This window comes from Mytilus californianus, unplaced genomic scaffold (genome assembly GCF_021869535.1).
Source record: "Mytilus californianus isolate M0D057914Y unplaced genomic scaffold, xbMytCali1.0.p SCAF_1, whole genome shotgun sequence".
Taxonomy (NCBI): domain Eukaryota; kingdom Metazoa; phylum Mollusca; class Bivalvia; order Mytilida; family Mytilidae; genus Mytilus; species Mytilus californianus.
Window position 1 is genome coordinate 108,609,252 of NW_026262581.1, and position 17,800 is coordinate 108,627,051.

Below are 17,800 nucleotides of genomic sequence, written 5' to 3' on the forward strand. Positions count from 1 at the left end.
TTATACTGTATGCAATAGGTCTACTATATTTGTGTATGGAATGATTGTAAGATGTACATGTCTAGCTGGCAGGTGTCATCTGACCTTGACCTCATTTTCATGGTTCAGTGGTCAAAGTAAAGTTTTTGAGTTTTGGTCTTTTTTTCTAATACTGTATTCAATAGTTCAACTATATTTGGTGTATGGAAATATTTTATGATCTATATGTCAGTCACGCAGGTTTTATTTGACCTTGACCTCATTTTCATGGTTCAGTGGTTATAGTTAAGTTTTTGTGTTTTGGTCTGTTTTTCTTAAACTATAAGCAATAGGTCAACTATATTTGTTGTATGGAAGAATTGTTAGCTGTACATGCCTGCCTAGGCATGGTTCATCTGACCTTGACCTCATTTTCATGGTTCATTGGTCAATGTTTAGTTTACTTGGTAAATGTTAAGTTTATGTGACAGTTGTAATAAAGCTTTATATTTAGGACTATCAACATAATATCAATGATTAGTAAAGAAGGCGAGACATTTCAGCGTGTGCACTCTTGTTATATTGAACATCGAATATAATTATTGACAACTATTTAGTTGGTAAAGATTCAGATGATGAAAAACATTTCTTTTTAAAATGGAAACTTTATAATAAATGAAGAAAGTGTCGTTTACCGTACGGCCTCCAATAATGAGAAAACCCCATACCGTATATTTGGCTATAAAAGTTCTCAGCGTGAAAATGTGGAACAATTTGAACGAGAAAACTAACTTATTTATAACAAAATAATTTCCGTAGAAAAAAAATGACAAACATGAATCAACGACAACAACTGATCTATATGCTCCTGATTTAGGACAGGCACATTCAAAATGTGTCGGTGGTATATGTTTGTGAGCGCCCTTATGGTACGCCCTTGTGTACCCTCTTTCCCTCCCAACGTGTGACAGTGGTCTTACAGTAGTACATAAGAACTATAAAAACCAGTCTAGCGCAAAAGATCGGTACGAAGTAGAGAAACCACTAACGTTAAAACAATAGAGACAACGCACAAATACTGTTAGCTAAAACAAAGCCAAGTACAGCTAATACACAACTCATGTTCTCGAAGACTGAAGTATGTTACATGTAAACATTTCCCTGCTCAGTCCGATTGAAAATCTAACATTTATTCAAATGACCCCTTTTAGAAAAAATATTTTGAAAAAGAACATTATGTGTTGCGAATATTTTCCTGGACTCAAGCTTTTTGCTGGTAGCAATAAACAAATTGATTGCTAAATGATATTTGGAAGAGAGGGGTGGAAATAAGTGAATTTGAATTTACTTTGTGTAATTCCTTAAATTTGAAGTTAGATTTATAAGGGTCTGGATGGAATAGCATACTTTAGAAGTGTAGTATAACTATATTAATTATTTCATATAAAGCCAAAATATATATATATAGTTAATACCAGCACTATGACAGTTAAACTTAAAAGTGGAAACCAGTTTGGAACCTGCTGCAAAGGCAGAGACACAATCCAACAAGGTCCTGTAACTTGCCTCAGAATAAAATTGAAAATAAGCAAATTGGCATAATGCTACATGTTCATGGTTATGTGTTTTTTTTATATCTTTCTAAAGATTTTTTTTATTTATTTCAGCTTATTTATCCAAGTCATGTCAAGTTAACAGATGCTGAGGTAAGTCAAGAACAAAATATCCCCTCAAATATAAATAAGATAGAAAAACAGTTATATTAACAAATGTATAGCCTCAAATTTCTTATGTTGTTATGTTAGAATTTTGAAAATTACATATTTCTTTATCGGAGACCATAGGCAACAATTGGTTGAGACATTTTATCACTCATCTGTGGAAATAACAGAAGCAAACCAGAAATGGCAGAAATTTTCTCCACTGAGTGATAAACATGATCTTGCTATCATTTATTTAACCACAATAAGGATGAGTCCTGGATGAAGCTATGTTCACCATTAAATCTACTAACAGGTACACTGAAATAAACTTTCCAATACTTCCCATGTACATGTATATGTCTGACACTATGCATAACAGAACTCTTGCTTACATCCAATTCATTTGAACTCTGGTGAATAGTTGTCTCATTGGCAATCATACCACATCTCCTTATTGTTATATCTATATTTTTTTTGGTTATATCTTTTGATTTGTTATACTTAATTATATATGTATGTCACTAGTTTTGTCTATTTGCTTGTTTGGAAGTGCACTGATATAGTTAAGATTGTTATCTGGGATGATCAACAACAAAGACAGAGGTGAATTTTTTAAAATTTGAACCTTCTCTTTCATGTCAATCTTAATTGACCTAACTGTTAACTTAGAAAAATTATTGTAACAGCTCTGGCTATATCAAACCCTTTTTGATGAAACATTTTTATTTTAGTGTTAAACAAGTGTTCAGTTTACACAGGTTTAATTTCTAAATGCAATGGTGCTATCTGAATAGATTTTGTAATATAGAATGTATTACAAATTAGGTCCTATATGGAAAAAGTGTTATTTGAAGAAAACGCTGGATGTAAAGAACGTTCACTGCTTGTTTTGATACATAAATTCAACTGAGATAGGTTTTGTTTTACACAGGGTCTGGTTTAGTCAGTTTTTACTGTATTATATAAATCACTTCAAAGAGTATCCTATTTACTTCCTGTAGTGATATACAATTTCTGACTAAAAACAATTTGGTAGATAAAGTGTGAAAAATAATTAAGCAATGCACATAACAAGTACATACAAACAGCAAAAAACAAAACGGAAAGCTCAAGATAGAGGTGACACCAAGCCAAAGAAAAATACAAAAAATCCAATGACATTGAATATTTACGCTAAGGCAGGACACCATTACATTTGTTGAATCAAACATGCAATGACATAACATGTATTTGAATAATAAAATTATTTGCTATTGTGATACTCCTCAACCTTAAAAGTGAAGAAAAATTGCAGGGTAAAATTTTATTGACATAATTTTTTTTATATTATTTAGATTTACGACATTTTATTTTTTCAGAAAGCCAACATCTGTTACCTGTCTTTTCCAGATTCTAATTCAGGTATAGTGTATGAGCATTTTGTTTAAGATAAAAATTAGGGGTTAAAAAATTTCCCTTCCAAATTTTCTCCTTCATTTTTTTGTGAGGGAAATGTTGATTTCTGTTCGTATGTTATCAATTATGCCATCAGATTGCACACTTCGTCAATTTTGTGCAAAAAAATGTTAAAATTGAGACTTTCAATTTTGACTTCTTTCCTCAAAATTTTTGAACAGTGTAGCTGTCTGACCGTCATAACTGTAGTACTTTTGAGAACACAAATAATTGAAGATTAAGAAAACTCGAAACTTGAAAAATAATCACGATTTTGTTTTACTTTATTTTTAGTCAGAAGTTTAACTTTTTTTTAACAGTATCCTGTAAATTATAAGTAAAAATATCTCTTCATTCATCGTGAGACTTCGACAATTTTATCATTTGTATCGGAACTACTTTGCCAAGTTGAACCAAACTTTTTAGCTAATGTGAATTCACAGTTATTTAGTCATTTGTAACTATTGGCGAAAATTGTGAAGAAAGACACATATTAAGTTTTCTAATTAGGTCTAATAACAAGTACTTTTGATAATCTTTGATTTTTTTTGTATATAGCCTACATCTATGTATCTCATTTTGGTGCAGTGGTTTTATTTAGTGGATACCAATAATATGTATTCAGAATGAAACATAAAAAAGTATCCAATTTTATCATTTTACAAATATAGGTAAGGAAGAGCTAATCTTTAGGTTTTTTTTTAAGTGTTTTTTTTTTTAAATATTTAATTTTGGAAAAAGAATCATCAAAATTCAGCCTTTATAGGGCAAAGAAATCTGCTTTTCATAATTGTTCAGACAGTCTCACTGCAGTATACATGTCATACATTACTAGTTTGAAGACAACCATTGATCACATCAAGAAATCTGTTACATGTAGATAATACGTCAGATAGTTTCGATTGGTGGCTAAACAATTAAACTTCATCGACTAAATTTCATGATCATTTTATTTATACTATGAGATTCTACACAAAGTTGATGTCATTCTCATATAAGTTTCAGAAATAAATTTTGCTGTTTCTGTTTCAGGTTGTATGGGAGATACCCAGTTTAATTTTAGAATACGTCAGTCTCCTGGCAGAAAACCAGGCAACAAATCGTTTATTTCAATCAACAAAGAATTGCCAGTTTCTATACAGGTACATTGAAATTATAAAGAAAAAATTTATGTTATAGTTAGATATAGAGAAAAGAAACGCTCATTTAATAATTCAACAATGATTTTGGTCTTAAAAGAGCAAGTTTAGAGTTTCCATATTGTAAAATTCTCAAAATAATAAGTAATGTTACAATACGAGTTGAAATAGTCTCTTAGTCTTTTTCACATAAAAAGAAACAATAGAAGACATTGTTATTATTTAGTAATGGTATTTCATGAGATTTTCTACATCCAGTATTCTTAAGACTTTCTTTTCATATTAAATATTTCATATGACTTAAAAATAAAAAAAAAATCATTAAGATATTGATAGTACAATGTATTTATTTTCTTAAAGTATAATTTTGTGATTTTTATTCTAATGTTATATTTAATAATAAAAAAAAGAATTGACATAAGACAAAAGTGTTTAAGTGTTCTTTTAGAAATATGCATCTGTATATGTTTTTATATTTCTGTAAGTAAAACTGAAATAAATTTCATTTATATTAAAGTGTCTGCATTATATTCTTTAATACTTGTTTTTTACTTTCTTTGTAGGGTGACAATGCTCATTACTGTGGGTTTGTGTACTTCCGTCAGACTAAAGACAAGTCAATTAGAAGAGGATATTTTCAGAAGGTGACAAAAAATACTGTCATTCATTTTCTTAATTAGCAAAATTTATGGACACAATTACACTTCCCATGGTGTTTGGTGCTTCGTCTTTCTGAATGCCTATTTTAGAAGCCATAAATATAAAAATAAGAAGATGTGGTATGATTGCCAATGAAACAACTCTCCATTAGAGACCAAATGACATAGAAGGTTAGCAACTATAAGTCACCATCAGGGCTTCCAAAAAATATTTGTGCCAGCCGGACATTTTTTGTCTTATCCCGATTTTGATCCCTTAAGACTACGTAACAAAAGGCAATCATGCTAATAAGTTGGGCATCATATAAACAATGAATGATTGACATAAAAACGATATTAAACTTGACTTTTGATACAAATTCGATGTACTGACGTAAACTGTTAAATTGACAGTGCATCATTCGAAGTGTGCAACATTAGCGTACTAATATCTGCCTTAGAATCTTTATTTGTGCAAAATTATGTTGTCAAAATCTTTACTTTCGTTTTTGAAGGTACATTTTCTTATACTGGATGTTGACTTAACAATGGTAAAACACGGACCATAGAAAAATCTGTGTACGTTTACAAAGCACAATAGAGTTTAAGTAACTCTTTCCAACGTATTTCTTCAAGAAAATACTTGAAATGAACGTTAGATAAAGATATCAATGATAATTTTAGCATTTATGAAGAATTCGGATGCATAATTAAATCTCACAACTGCACACATGCGCATGTGTGTACTTTGTCTAAACATTGTTGTCCTGACGATTTTTTCGCTTAAAACTTTTATAACTACCTTTTAAAATTTTTCATCAAATCATATTTATATGCATATTTTTGATAATTTAAATCTTTTTGATTAAATTGATTAGATGCAAACCCTCTGAAATTTATGAAAATAACTTCAAATAGACCGATCAATGTCCGGTACATATTAGTTTACCTGTCACCTGAACAGGTAAATTTCAACTGTCTAACAACTAATTAACCTTGATTGTAATGAGAGGGTATTAAAGTAGGGTTTGTTTTCCTAGTACTTATTCACCATGTCCCTTTTATGACCGGAAATGTGGCTTTTTAAAGCTAAAGGTCAGGTCAAAAAAATCGCAAAAACTTCATTTTTTTCTGAACTATGTTAAAATGGCAAACCCACGTTAAATGTTCATTTCAGGTTTGGCACAACAAGTCATATTTATAATTTATCGGTCATGGCTGGAAAATACATCGTTTTGGAAGCCCTGGTCACTATGGGGACTTCAAAACAATGTAAAACACAGAAATGTTAAGATTTAAGTAGTTTTTTTCTGGCAGCAGAGATCAGGGCCTGTTAGAGTTTAGTAATTGTCTCAACTGATTGTAAAATTTTCATAATAATTTTTTTTAAAACATATTTCATGCTCAGCTCTATAATGTTTTCCATTCTCCAGCAATTGAAAGAAATTTATACACAGATTTCTCAAATGCAATTCCATCAGGTGTGTTTGGTCCAATTATTCAAGATATGTCAGTAAGTTATACAGGAAGTGGTTAGAATATTTATATGGCATATTAAGTGAGAAGATCATTTTCAATTATTTTTTTCCTTTTCTTGCTGTGTATTTATGTTTGAGTTTATATCATACATACTGTTATACAAAATCACCTGAACAATTTTTCATGTTACTATATGAGTATTATTCTTGCATCATCTGTAAATAAGCCTTATATTTACCATGTGTTTATATTTCTATTTAAGTAAGTATTACCCTATCTGTTTAGTAAACCTATGTTTTTGATATATGTTTTTATATTTATATTATTTATTGTGATTTAATGTAATTGTCTCCCCTTGACAGAGTCAAAAAGCGAGACATAGGTATGTTGTTTCCAGTGTCGACAGCGGTGGCGGCGTCAGCAATGTATTAGTTTGTGATTAGGTCTAGTTCATGGTGAACCACTAGTGGTAGGTCAATGATATTTGGTATGCAGTTGTATTAGCATTGGCACATCTCATTACCATGGAGATTATTTTGCTCCGCCCCCTCAGTCGAGGTCTATTGACTTTGAAACTTTTCATAGTTTACATGTATCAGTTTGTGATTAGGTCAATTTATGGGGAACCACTAGTGGTAGGTCAATGATATTTGGTATGTAGTTGTATAAGCATTGGCATATCTCATTTCCATGGAGATTATTTGGCTCCGCCCCCTTAGTCATGGTTTATAGACTTTGAAAATTTTGCTAAGTTAACATGTATTAGTTTGTGATTAGGTCAGTTCAAGGGGAACCATTAGTGGTAGGCCAATGTTAATTGGTGTTCAGTTGTATAAGCATTAGCACATCTCATTTCCATGGAGAATATTTTGACCCCGACCCCTCAATCATGGTCTATTTACTTTGAAACTTTTGCTTAGTTAACATGTATTAGTTTGTGATTAGATCAGTTGAAGATGAACTGCTAATGTTAAGTCAATGATATTTGGTATGCAAATTTATTGGCATTTGCAAGTATCGTTCCCATGGAGATTATATAGCCCCACCTCTGATCATGGTTCATTGACTTTGAAACTTTTACATAGTTTACAAGTTAATGTTTGTGTTTAGGTTTGTTTAAAGGGAACGACTTATAATAAGTCAATGGTATTTGGTATGCAGTTGTATTAGCATTGGCACATCTCATTCCATGGAGATTGTTTAGAAATGTACCTTCAATCATGGTTCATCCACTTTGAATATTTGCATACCGGGTAACTTACATGTTAAAGTATTGCTATTTTAATTTCAATATTTGCATTATCAAAATTACAAAAAGTGAGACATATCTCTGTGATAACAGTTTATTTATACTTTATTATTTACAACATTTTAATGGAGAAAAAATAGAATACATCGATGAGACATTAGATCAATGTTTTAGCAGTTTAAAAATAAAGAATGTAAACAATAAATGCTTGTTGTAAGTCTTAACTGATTTTATGTTTAGTTATAAGAAAATCAGTGATTACAGATACCATTTAGATTAATTCTTAAAATGCCTTATTGTTAAATAATTTATTAAAGATTCATATACTTTGAAAGGTTTATTTAATTTTGTATGAAAATGTAGATTGTACAATTTAACATTATCATATTTATTTTACAGTCAGTAGTATTGATATCCATATTTATTTTACAGTCAGCAGTATTGATATCCATATTTATTTTACAGTCAGTAGTATTGATATCCATATTTATCTTACAGTCGGTTGTATTGATATCCAGATTTCCATTTGTTGCCTTATTTTCCGAGCTCATATCAATATTAGCACCAGAATACTTTGACAATGGTGAACCAAGTTTAGAAGCCGGTAAATATTTATAAGCTTATCACAATATACTATAAATAATTTGGTGTCTCTTTTACTTCTACACAATTCAATACTTCTAGAATCCTGTGTTACCAGTTTCTGTTTTAGTTTATTTTATACCTTTATATTTTTAGATTACATGTTACCAAAAGCGAAATCTAGTTGCCCTGTTGTTCACGATACTCGCTTTCAGTCGCTTTCGTCATCGGCAATATTCAATATTTACCAAGTCAATGAAACAGCAATTTTCCATTTAAAAGTAAAGAAATTCAAAGACATAAACAATTAATTTTCTTTAGAAAAGAGGTTAGAGCATTGATTTTAAAGTTGGTTGCATGTTATTTCCATAGAGACAATTTTTTTATCACTTCCAGTACTTGTTACTCGAGAGCGTACATCAAATCATTATAACTTTCGGCAAAATAAGTTTGTTACTTCATTAGAACGTGATGAAATTTGCCTGCAGTAAATTTGTTATCCATATATTGCATTAAAAACGTCATATTCCTTTCCAAATAGCGTGTCAAACATCGTTTATTTTTGTAAATTTTCTTCGTCTGTAATTGAAATTATTGGGCAACTTATTGTACAACTACTGATCAGAGTTGGATTCATTTGAAACAGACCAGCTATGACCGAAATCCTGATTCTTACAATAATGACTTCGGACGCATGAATGGCACAGCTGACAGAAGAAAATTGATCCCAAAAGGAAAAATTACGCATTCCACACGCATTAACATACTTTTGGTTAGATCTACTTGATTAATGTATATAGTTCCATGTATATGCATTGTTTCAATTTATAAATTAAAGTTGCTAAACTCTGGGACTATTACACTAATATAATTATATTATGTCCAAGCTTAACTGTGTTAAATTTATATATCTTTTAAATGAGAAATATATAAACATGATAATAGAGTAGTTTTTTAATTGAATTTTAATTGATATAACAACTTTCTTTTCCTTTTTGATATAAAAAAAAATCTTTTTTATTATTGCCAGATATTTAATTGTTTTTTTCTGACAACAGGACTAATATGATTGTGCAACTAGATATGATAAAATTAAACAACTTTGAATTTGAACTGTTACTTTAATTGTATACCCAGGTACAAATTAAACAATATAAAAAAAATAAGATACATATGGCCCTTTGTATTATACATGTAGTAAAAACCAAACCTTGTAGCGCTGCGAGCGAACAAGCACTTCTCTTTCAAATCTCACCACTTCTCCCTTTCAGTTTCAAAAAGAGAAGTCACTTCTCCCTATGATTCTGAAGTAGTGTGAGCCCTGATGTACTTGACGAAAGAACCTGTAATATTTTGCCATTTCATGTGGTCCATGCTTCATATGTCTGTAGCAGGGATCACCATGACCTATTTCAGCTTGGCTGTGTGCCATGCTAAAATTCCTAGTGCCACGCTAAAATTCCCAGTGCCACACTTATTTTGTTGTCTGCCACACTTGAAAATTTAATAGATTGAAGATAAATTCTGGATATCCCTAATCCAATTATCATGTTAGTGGCAAATAATAAATCTAATTAGTGTTATATGGTGTTAACACTTCCTTACGGGATATACATTGACAGCTGATTGCATTATCTATATTGTCTCGCGTGGTTGAACAAGGTCCAATGAACGATCATGACACAATTTCTTCAATATGAAAAGTAAAATGTGTTTGCAAACTATTCTATAAATACGAAAGCTTTACTGTACCTTAAATGTAATGTATATATCCAAACTAAATTAATAAAAGCAGTATTCCAGAAAACAAATGAATTCCTGACCACATGTTTTGTTGACAACCATCTCACATGTGCTCTTTTGGCGGGAAAATACTCGGGAACACCTCAATTACAGACAACACGGTCTGGTTATTTATAGATAGTTAGATAAACAACTCAGATAGCAGGGTCATTAAAACTCATTTAAAGTATGAATATTATCTAGAAAAAGAGTAAACTGAATATATAAAATTCTTATATCATTTTATTGGAAAAGGGTGGGGGTAATTTTATAATATTGTCATTTTATGTAACAAATATGATCAAATATGCTGGATAGACATATTGGTTGAGAGTGCTTTGAAATTCTGTATGATTAAATATGTTTTTTTTTATTATTAATTCCTTTATCATTTCTATCATTGCATGTGGTTTTCCACAAGGCAATAATATTTAAATTAAATCTAAATTTGTCATGAAAGAAAGCTCCTTAAAAGAATAAAATTGTATAATGAATACTTTATCACATGAAAAGCAATATGTGGATCCATCATTTTAATATCTCTGCAATCTGGGATGCCATATTAGGTTTTTACTTTTCACTGGTTTATTGGTTCCTAAAAGAGTGGTGACCTAATAGGACCAACTACAAAATGTATGTGAGACCCCCTCCCCCCTTTTCTTAATAAGGCATATATGACATCAACTTGTAATAAATAAAATTAGCAACAATTAAGGAATAATTTGTGAGCAAGGACCGAATCGACAACACAACACAACACATCATCTCTGATTTGATGACTTTACTCCCCCCTTTGATTTTCAACTTTTGTCTGTTGAACTTTTAACTGAAAATAAAAAATTGATGCATTTATTTATCCCTTTTATTTCCTGAAATGTTACTGAAGATTGTATTGAAGCATATAAAATGGGCAAAAATTGGTCCTAAATTTGTCTTAAAATCATCAAATCTCAAATTACAAATCCATAGATTTTTCTAAAAAAATGATGTTAATTCTGTTGGAAAATCTGAGATAAATTTTTTTGATCCAGAATGGACATGGTTGAAGATATAATAGGTGCCAGTATACTCATGATTCACTGTATAATGATAAATTAACTTTTATTTTGGCTTTAGTGGTTTTTTCATGATTAGGAAGATTATTTAAGTGTTAAACTGTTTCATTCCAGCTTGTCATGACATAGATCAATGGCCTGCTCCATGCTCTGGTGAAACTGTCAATCTGCCTATATTTGGGACAGTCTTACAGGTAATATTGCATGCCAAACATTGCACCATACTTTTGTATTTACTTTATGATTAGGGCTAAAACTTACATGCTACTGAGTAGAAATCAATTTGTTCATATTTTATGGAAAAAAGAGTAATGGCTTGTCCAGTCCCTGCATGTTTTATCTGTTTTCCTTTAGAGTGAGGTGAATTTTCATTTATTTTAGATCTTGGTATTATTCATTTTAGCAGAATTAGTGAAATTTAGTTCTTAGAAGAATTTGAAATTTTAACTACCAATGGTTATATATATACCTTTTTTCCATAAATTTTATTTGGTTTGAAGTATTCAAATTTACATGCTTTATTAAAATCAAATTACTGTAAACAAATTATATTTTGATTTGTATTGTATGCTTGTTTTTTTACAAAAAATAGTTTTGACATTCTATTCATACATTTTCAAGAAAAAATTCCATTGAAATATTAGATATTTGTTGTTAATTGTAACCCTGTATTTTATTTTGGTGTTGCATGTTGCATGTTGTGGTGATCCCAATGCTTTTATTGTAGGTACGAATACCTTCTAGATCTGATAAAGTTCTAGGTCAAGTTACAAATAAATCTCCTGTTGTGGTGAGTTTCTAGTAATGTTTTATGTTATATAAACTAAAATATGAGGCAATTGGAAGTATTTTATTTTCGTCCTTTGTCTTATGATCTTATAGATGTATTTAACATAGAGTTAAGTGTAGTACAAATGTATCTAGTGTACATTTATAATACAAATGAAAAATAATACATGTATGTACATTGTAATTTGACATAAAGGTGATCTTATGAAACAATTGAATTCATTTTAAAGTAAAAATGATCTATCTGAAACAATTGTATTTATTTATTAATAAGTTTAGAGCATAAACATATTTGATAATTGGTTCATAGTAACAAAAATCAAATCTATCTAGTTGATGACGTAATGAGTTCATAAAGAAGGTTAAATTTGTTTGACCACTTTTGTTTGACCACTGGGTTAAAAAACTTATTAATCATGGAAAAGAAGAAAAGTAAGCATACAAAGTTGACAAAAATCTCATTAAGATTGATATGAATGACTCTGATTTTCAATGTGTTAGGTACTCAGAAACAATTTCTTGTGTTATTTTTCAGCCAATGATACCTGCCCATGTGATTCTACCTTCTCTGTGTGAAGTTGATATATTTAGGTAATATTCTTGTATTAACAATTTACCATTTTTCAAAATTTAATGCATTGTAGGTATTGTTTCCCGAACTATTCACAAAAAACATTTTGTGGTTGGTTAACATTGTAGATACAATAGTGTAATGTTATTTTCAATATATGGTGTTCAAGCAATGTAATTGGCCACAATCTTTTAGATTCTGAAAAATATAAATTGTGAAAAGCAATGTTTATAATTGAAATGATTATTTAAGTCAAATAAAATTAGAATAAGACAGAAATATATCTGTTGCCGGCTTCCCGACCAACCCTAAGTTTGATTGATAAACCTAAAACATTTTATTGCTTTGCCGAAAATTATTAAATATCATTTTGCGTCCTAAAGAGTAGACTATGGAACCTTTTACCGCTGACCTACTTTGTCCAATTGTAATAAAACTATGGTTATATTTTTATGATGAGAGGCAAGAAACGTTTTATATTTTTTTTCCATATCAAACGATAGATTGTTGCTTGCTTATTCAGGATTATGTATATTAAAGATTATGGATTTGTTTTTATATAAGTAGATCAAAACAAAACATGTTATTTGAAATTATTTTGAATTGTTAGTAAAGATAGATTTATTTATATTTTCAGTGGCTTCCAGTCAATTCTACCTCATATACAAATGATGTGGGAATTAGTACTAACAGGGGAGGTAAGTATGTTGTTACTTTTAATCGATACTTACAATATTTATTATTAGAAATTTATTATTAAAATCTTATGATCATCCATTGCAAGATCATTTTTATTATGTTCTCCTCTAAATCAAATTGGTCAATTTGAACATTACTTGAACTATGTTATCCTTATAAAAATAAGAAGATGTGTAATGATTGCCAATGAGACATCTATCCACCAGAGACCAAAGGAAGAGGATGTAAATAGCTATAGGGCACTGTACAACAAAAAGCAAAACCCAAACTGTATACATTTCATTTGATTATTTAATAAATTTCATTCAACAACTGAATAAACTAAGCAACAACTCTGCCTTTATTATAAATATATCATATTTGGGTAGTTAATATAGAATTAATATTTGTTTACTCTGTAAAACTTTAATTGAATTCACTTATGATATTGATTAAGTTCAGGAAATTTAACCGGTTCTGTTTTATTTACTATTTATATTTATAAATGACGAAACATTTTTATACCGTTATGCAAGTGAACAGATAATGACAGCTTTATATTTGTTTACAGCCTTTAGTTGCGATGGCTGCCTCGCCATCAGTTACATCCTCAACAGTTCAAGCACTTATAAGGTAAGGTTAACAATCAAATTGTAATTGCTGTGGCAAATTCTTTCTAGTGTGCTGTTTCTGCATATTTGTGTTTAAAGGAACAGGGTTGGATTAAGAAACTTTTGAAAAAAGGAGAGTTGCATTTTCTTAGGGGAGGGTGTAATTCTAGCCGAATTTGTTTTAGGGGAGGGTGTAGTTCCAGTCTTATTTGAACTATTTTGAACAATTTTTCACAAAGATTTTCAATGAAAATTCTAATACCAAGGAACTCCCCATCCATGAATCTCTCCATACAAAAGCATATCTAGAAACAATTCTTAGCTTGAAGTTCCTATCTGATTTGACACATACTTAGTATTTACTGATGCTAAGCTATTTAGTTACCCAAAACATACATACTGTAAATTTCTTTTCTTTTTTAGTCTCATTAGTCCACTGAAATATTGTTCTGATTACCGACCATACTTCACAATTCATGACAGCGAATTTAAAGAGTATACAACGAAAACACAAGCACCGTAAGTTTGAAAATTTTGAAAGTTTTTGTTTTGTGAAATGAATTGGTTATAGAAATATCAATGAATTAAATTAAATAGATTTAAATTTTGAGTATTTGTTAATGTTAAAAGAATCTGAAAATTATTTTATACTGCCATGTCAGGTAATCTGAAGGCATTCACTGTCTATTATATTGACATTACAATTGAATTGATATTGTCAAATGAAATTTTGTTTTAATTGCCATTAGAATTGCTTTCTCTGAAATTATTAGATTATACATTGTACTATGAATGCACTTTGTTAGTCATGTAGAGTGGGGCGCACATATTCGCCGGGGACACAATTTCGCCGTTTTATGATTTTGAGGTGTAGAAACATCAAAGGATTGCTGAAATGAAAGAAATATGCTGGTAAATTATATTTTTATAACAAATATGATTATTTTTTAAACTTAGAAAAAATTTCGGCACTTACCGCAAAGAACTGAAAAACGGACAACGATTTTCAGCCAATTTCCTGAATGAAAAAAAAGATTTCAAAGAAGTATTTCTTAGTTACTCTTTGACTGATTGCCCTAAATTTCAGTTCTTTACACATTTGAAATTTCTGCTATTCATCTATAATGAAATTGATTTGATAAATATTGTTTAAAGCTGCAGTTATTTGATTTTAAATAGATGTGTAAAAACGGCGAATATGTGTCCCCCTATGACAAAACATCAGGAAATTTCAAATAGCCTTTAATCTAACTTTTCAGATGAATTTTTTCAGAGAAACACGTTTTCAAGCTAAGAATATTTTGCTATTGATGTTATCTTCATATAGAAATATCAGTATACTTCAAAAACTTAAAGGTCTGAACATAAACTGCAGAAAACATGGAAAATTATGGCGAAAATGAGCACCCCACTCTACATATAAAACTTATTGTGGTATGTTTTTCTTCATTTTTTTCAGACCATCAGTCATATTAGGAGTCACAAATCCATTTTTTGCCAAAACCTTACAGCACTGGCCACATATCATCAGAATTGGTGAAATGATGACTCAAAGTAAGAGTTCAAAATCTTTCAGTCTTGTTTTTGTGATAGAAAATATATATGACATTTGTAAAAGCAAGATGGGTTTTTTTGCCCATTTTATGTTAATTTATGCACAGTTAATGTTTTACATATGAGAAAGAGAAGTAGTTTGATGAATCAGACAGAAACCCAGCAACACTGCCAAACCAAAAAGTCTTAACCAAGTTGTAAATGAGTACAGTTGATACTTCCCAAGGTCCGTAATAACACTTAATTTTTGGATAGAAGAAAAATATAACAAATAACAGCTGATGATGAGGTTTTATTTAAAGAGGTTTCTAAGTGTGAAATTTATATTTGTGAACACATTCATTTAAAAATATTTGATATTTTTTTTTAATTTTTATTGCAGCACCAAAAGGCTTCAATAAATTGAAAAAAGCAAGTAGTTTGAAGACATTAGATTCTAAACCAGGTAAATAATGAAATTTATTCAAGTACATGTACAGCATTAAATTTTGAAGTATAGCTAAATAGAATCATTGTCTCAGCATTTCAAGTATTGAAGGATCAAAAATTTGTTTTTATGAAAGCATATAATACAGAATTGAATGGTTAATGTTCTTAATTCATGTTGTAGTTGTTAAATTGACAGGAGGGTACACTGCAGAAATATGATATGCACCTCTCAGTGGTTAACTAGGTCATAAATCATTTATACAACCTATTAAAGAATTGATTCAGAAAGAATGTATAAGTTTCAGTCCTCTAGAAAATACAGGCTTATAAAAGAGATTACACAATTTGTGATTTCCATTTACCTGTAATATTAATTATGGGGTTTAAAAGTTTGAAGTCAGTATGAGTTATACATCTTGAGACTAGAGTGAATGAGGTCCAGATCCCCAGCTGGGTCAAACCAATGACTTTAAGATTAACATTTGCTGCTTACTCTATAAAAACTTGTTAGCTAAGGATTATAATAATGTTTCCATGTAGGATTGAATGTCTCACTGAACGACGGTGAGCTTATGTTTTGAAGATATTGCTAAGACTTTAATTTAATACAAAGCAAGGTTTTCTCATATAAATCACATTTTCTTACTCTGTAAACGTCAAGAATTCCACTATACCTAAAACTGCCGTTAATTACTATAATTCACTGGTAATATTTTTCTTTCCAGTAAGTGAATACTTTATTTTTTTCTAGGTGTTTATACAAGGTATAAACCATTTTTGAATAAAGACAAGGCAATATTAAAGAGATTGATTAAGGTAAGAACATGTATATATGTGTAAAACTCAGAAACGTGTCCTTCCCCCCAAACGTGTCCGATTCCCCCAAACGTGTCCACATGACGTCACTGAACTGCAAAACAAGTCTTAATGTAAAAGGGCGCCAAAGCGTGTCATTTGTATGAACGCCCAAATTAACGTGTCCATTTTTTAATAAACACCTAAACGTGTCCAATCCCCCAAACGTGTCCATATCAACCTTCATTTTTTTTCTTTAAATGAACTATCATTCGTGTCCATATTATAAATACGTACGTTATTTGGTTATTGCTTTTTCATTAACGTAAACTCTTTATACTATTTCATTAAAAAAAAAAAAATTACTATAGGTCTTTTTTTAACAGTATAACGGTTAAAGTGGGGCGTCTGCTAAGCTATGTAGGATGTAAATGTAAGCAGCCACGCTCAGTTAATTTCTGGATATTAAATCAGATACTTCGTGTAGGTAGAAAGTCCCTTTCTCTGCAGATTAAAACCTTTCTGACAACTCTTTCATGGTGCCATCCGTTGTATTTCGGAAGGCAACAATTTTGTCCCTATTGATTTTTTTCTAGTGGCAGTTAAGATTTCCGCAACTTTTATTTAAAACGGCCTCTAATACAAAACTGAGATTGAAGAAGTGTTTTACTGAAGTGATAAAAAAACGGTCTTTACTCGCTCTTAAATATTATTAATATCCAAACTAGTGTTAATCCCGAATACCCGTAAAAATTTAGGCCCAATCATAAATTCCCTGTATAATAATAGAACCTATCTACAGTATTAATTGATTGTTAATTGATTGCTTAACGTCCAGTTGCAAATATTTCATGCATATTCAGGACAAGAACAAATTAACAATAAATAAAATAGGCAGCTTCTGTAATAGAGGCGTCCGGGATGAAGGTCGAAGAAATTTAAACTGCCACGGGAAATGAGGGTATATTGGATTGGGACAAAAATTTTGCCATGCAACAGGTCATCTACGGACCCCTCGAAGAGTTGTTGCAAGGGTTCTTAACGTGCAAAGAGCGTGGCACTCTTTTTAAACGAGGCATCGGATGTAACGTCCCCATTCTGACCGGACGTGGTTGCAAATTTGTATATCCCGCACAGCCTAACGGACGTCCCACTTTGGCGAGGGTTTTACTGCCGGCCGGAGGAAGACCAATGGTGTTCATACTTCTATTCTTGGGGATCATTAATTGTTAACATGATGTCGTTCAAATAATGCATGAAATATTTGGCACTGGACGTTAAGTCTCTCGTTTGTGTGTCTTTAGTGATGCTCGAAACCTAAAAAAAAACACCCGAAAACCAGTTAATGATTGGA

General features: G+C 30.6%; 1 protein-coding gene across 1 annotated transcript in view; it reads left to right on the plus strand.

The window, feature by feature from the left end:
* Positions 1–17,800, plus strand: part of LOC127729966 (protein DENND6A-like) — a 31,750-nt gene that overhangs the window by 7,057 nt on the left and 6,893 nt on the right. Inside the window, exons 2-15 of the mRNA XM_052237968.1 lie at positions 1,626–1,664; positions 3,020–3,062; positions 4,128–4,237; positions 4,798–4,878; positions 8,099–8,204; positions 11,134–11,213; positions 11,747–11,809; positions 12,344–12,399; positions 13,017–13,077; positions 13,629–13,690; positions 14,092–14,187; positions 15,128–15,222; positions 15,605–15,667; positions 16,403–16,467. Coding sequence (XP_052093928.1) covers positions 1,626–1,664; positions 3,020–3,062; positions 4,128–4,237; positions 4,798–4,878; positions 8,099–8,204; positions 11,134–11,213; positions 11,747–11,809; positions 12,344–12,399; positions 13,017–13,077; positions 13,629–13,690; positions 14,092–14,187; positions 15,128–15,222; positions 15,605–15,667; positions 16,403–16,467 — 1,020 coding nt within the window. The remainder of the gene's footprint in view (positions 1–1,625; positions 1,665–3,019; positions 3,063–4,127; positions 4,238–4,797; positions 4,879–8,098; positions 8,205–11,133; positions 11,214–11,746; positions 11,810–12,343; positions 12,400–13,016; positions 13,078–13,628; positions 13,691–14,091; positions 14,188–15,127; positions 15,223–15,604; positions 15,668–16,402; positions 16,468–17,800) is intronic.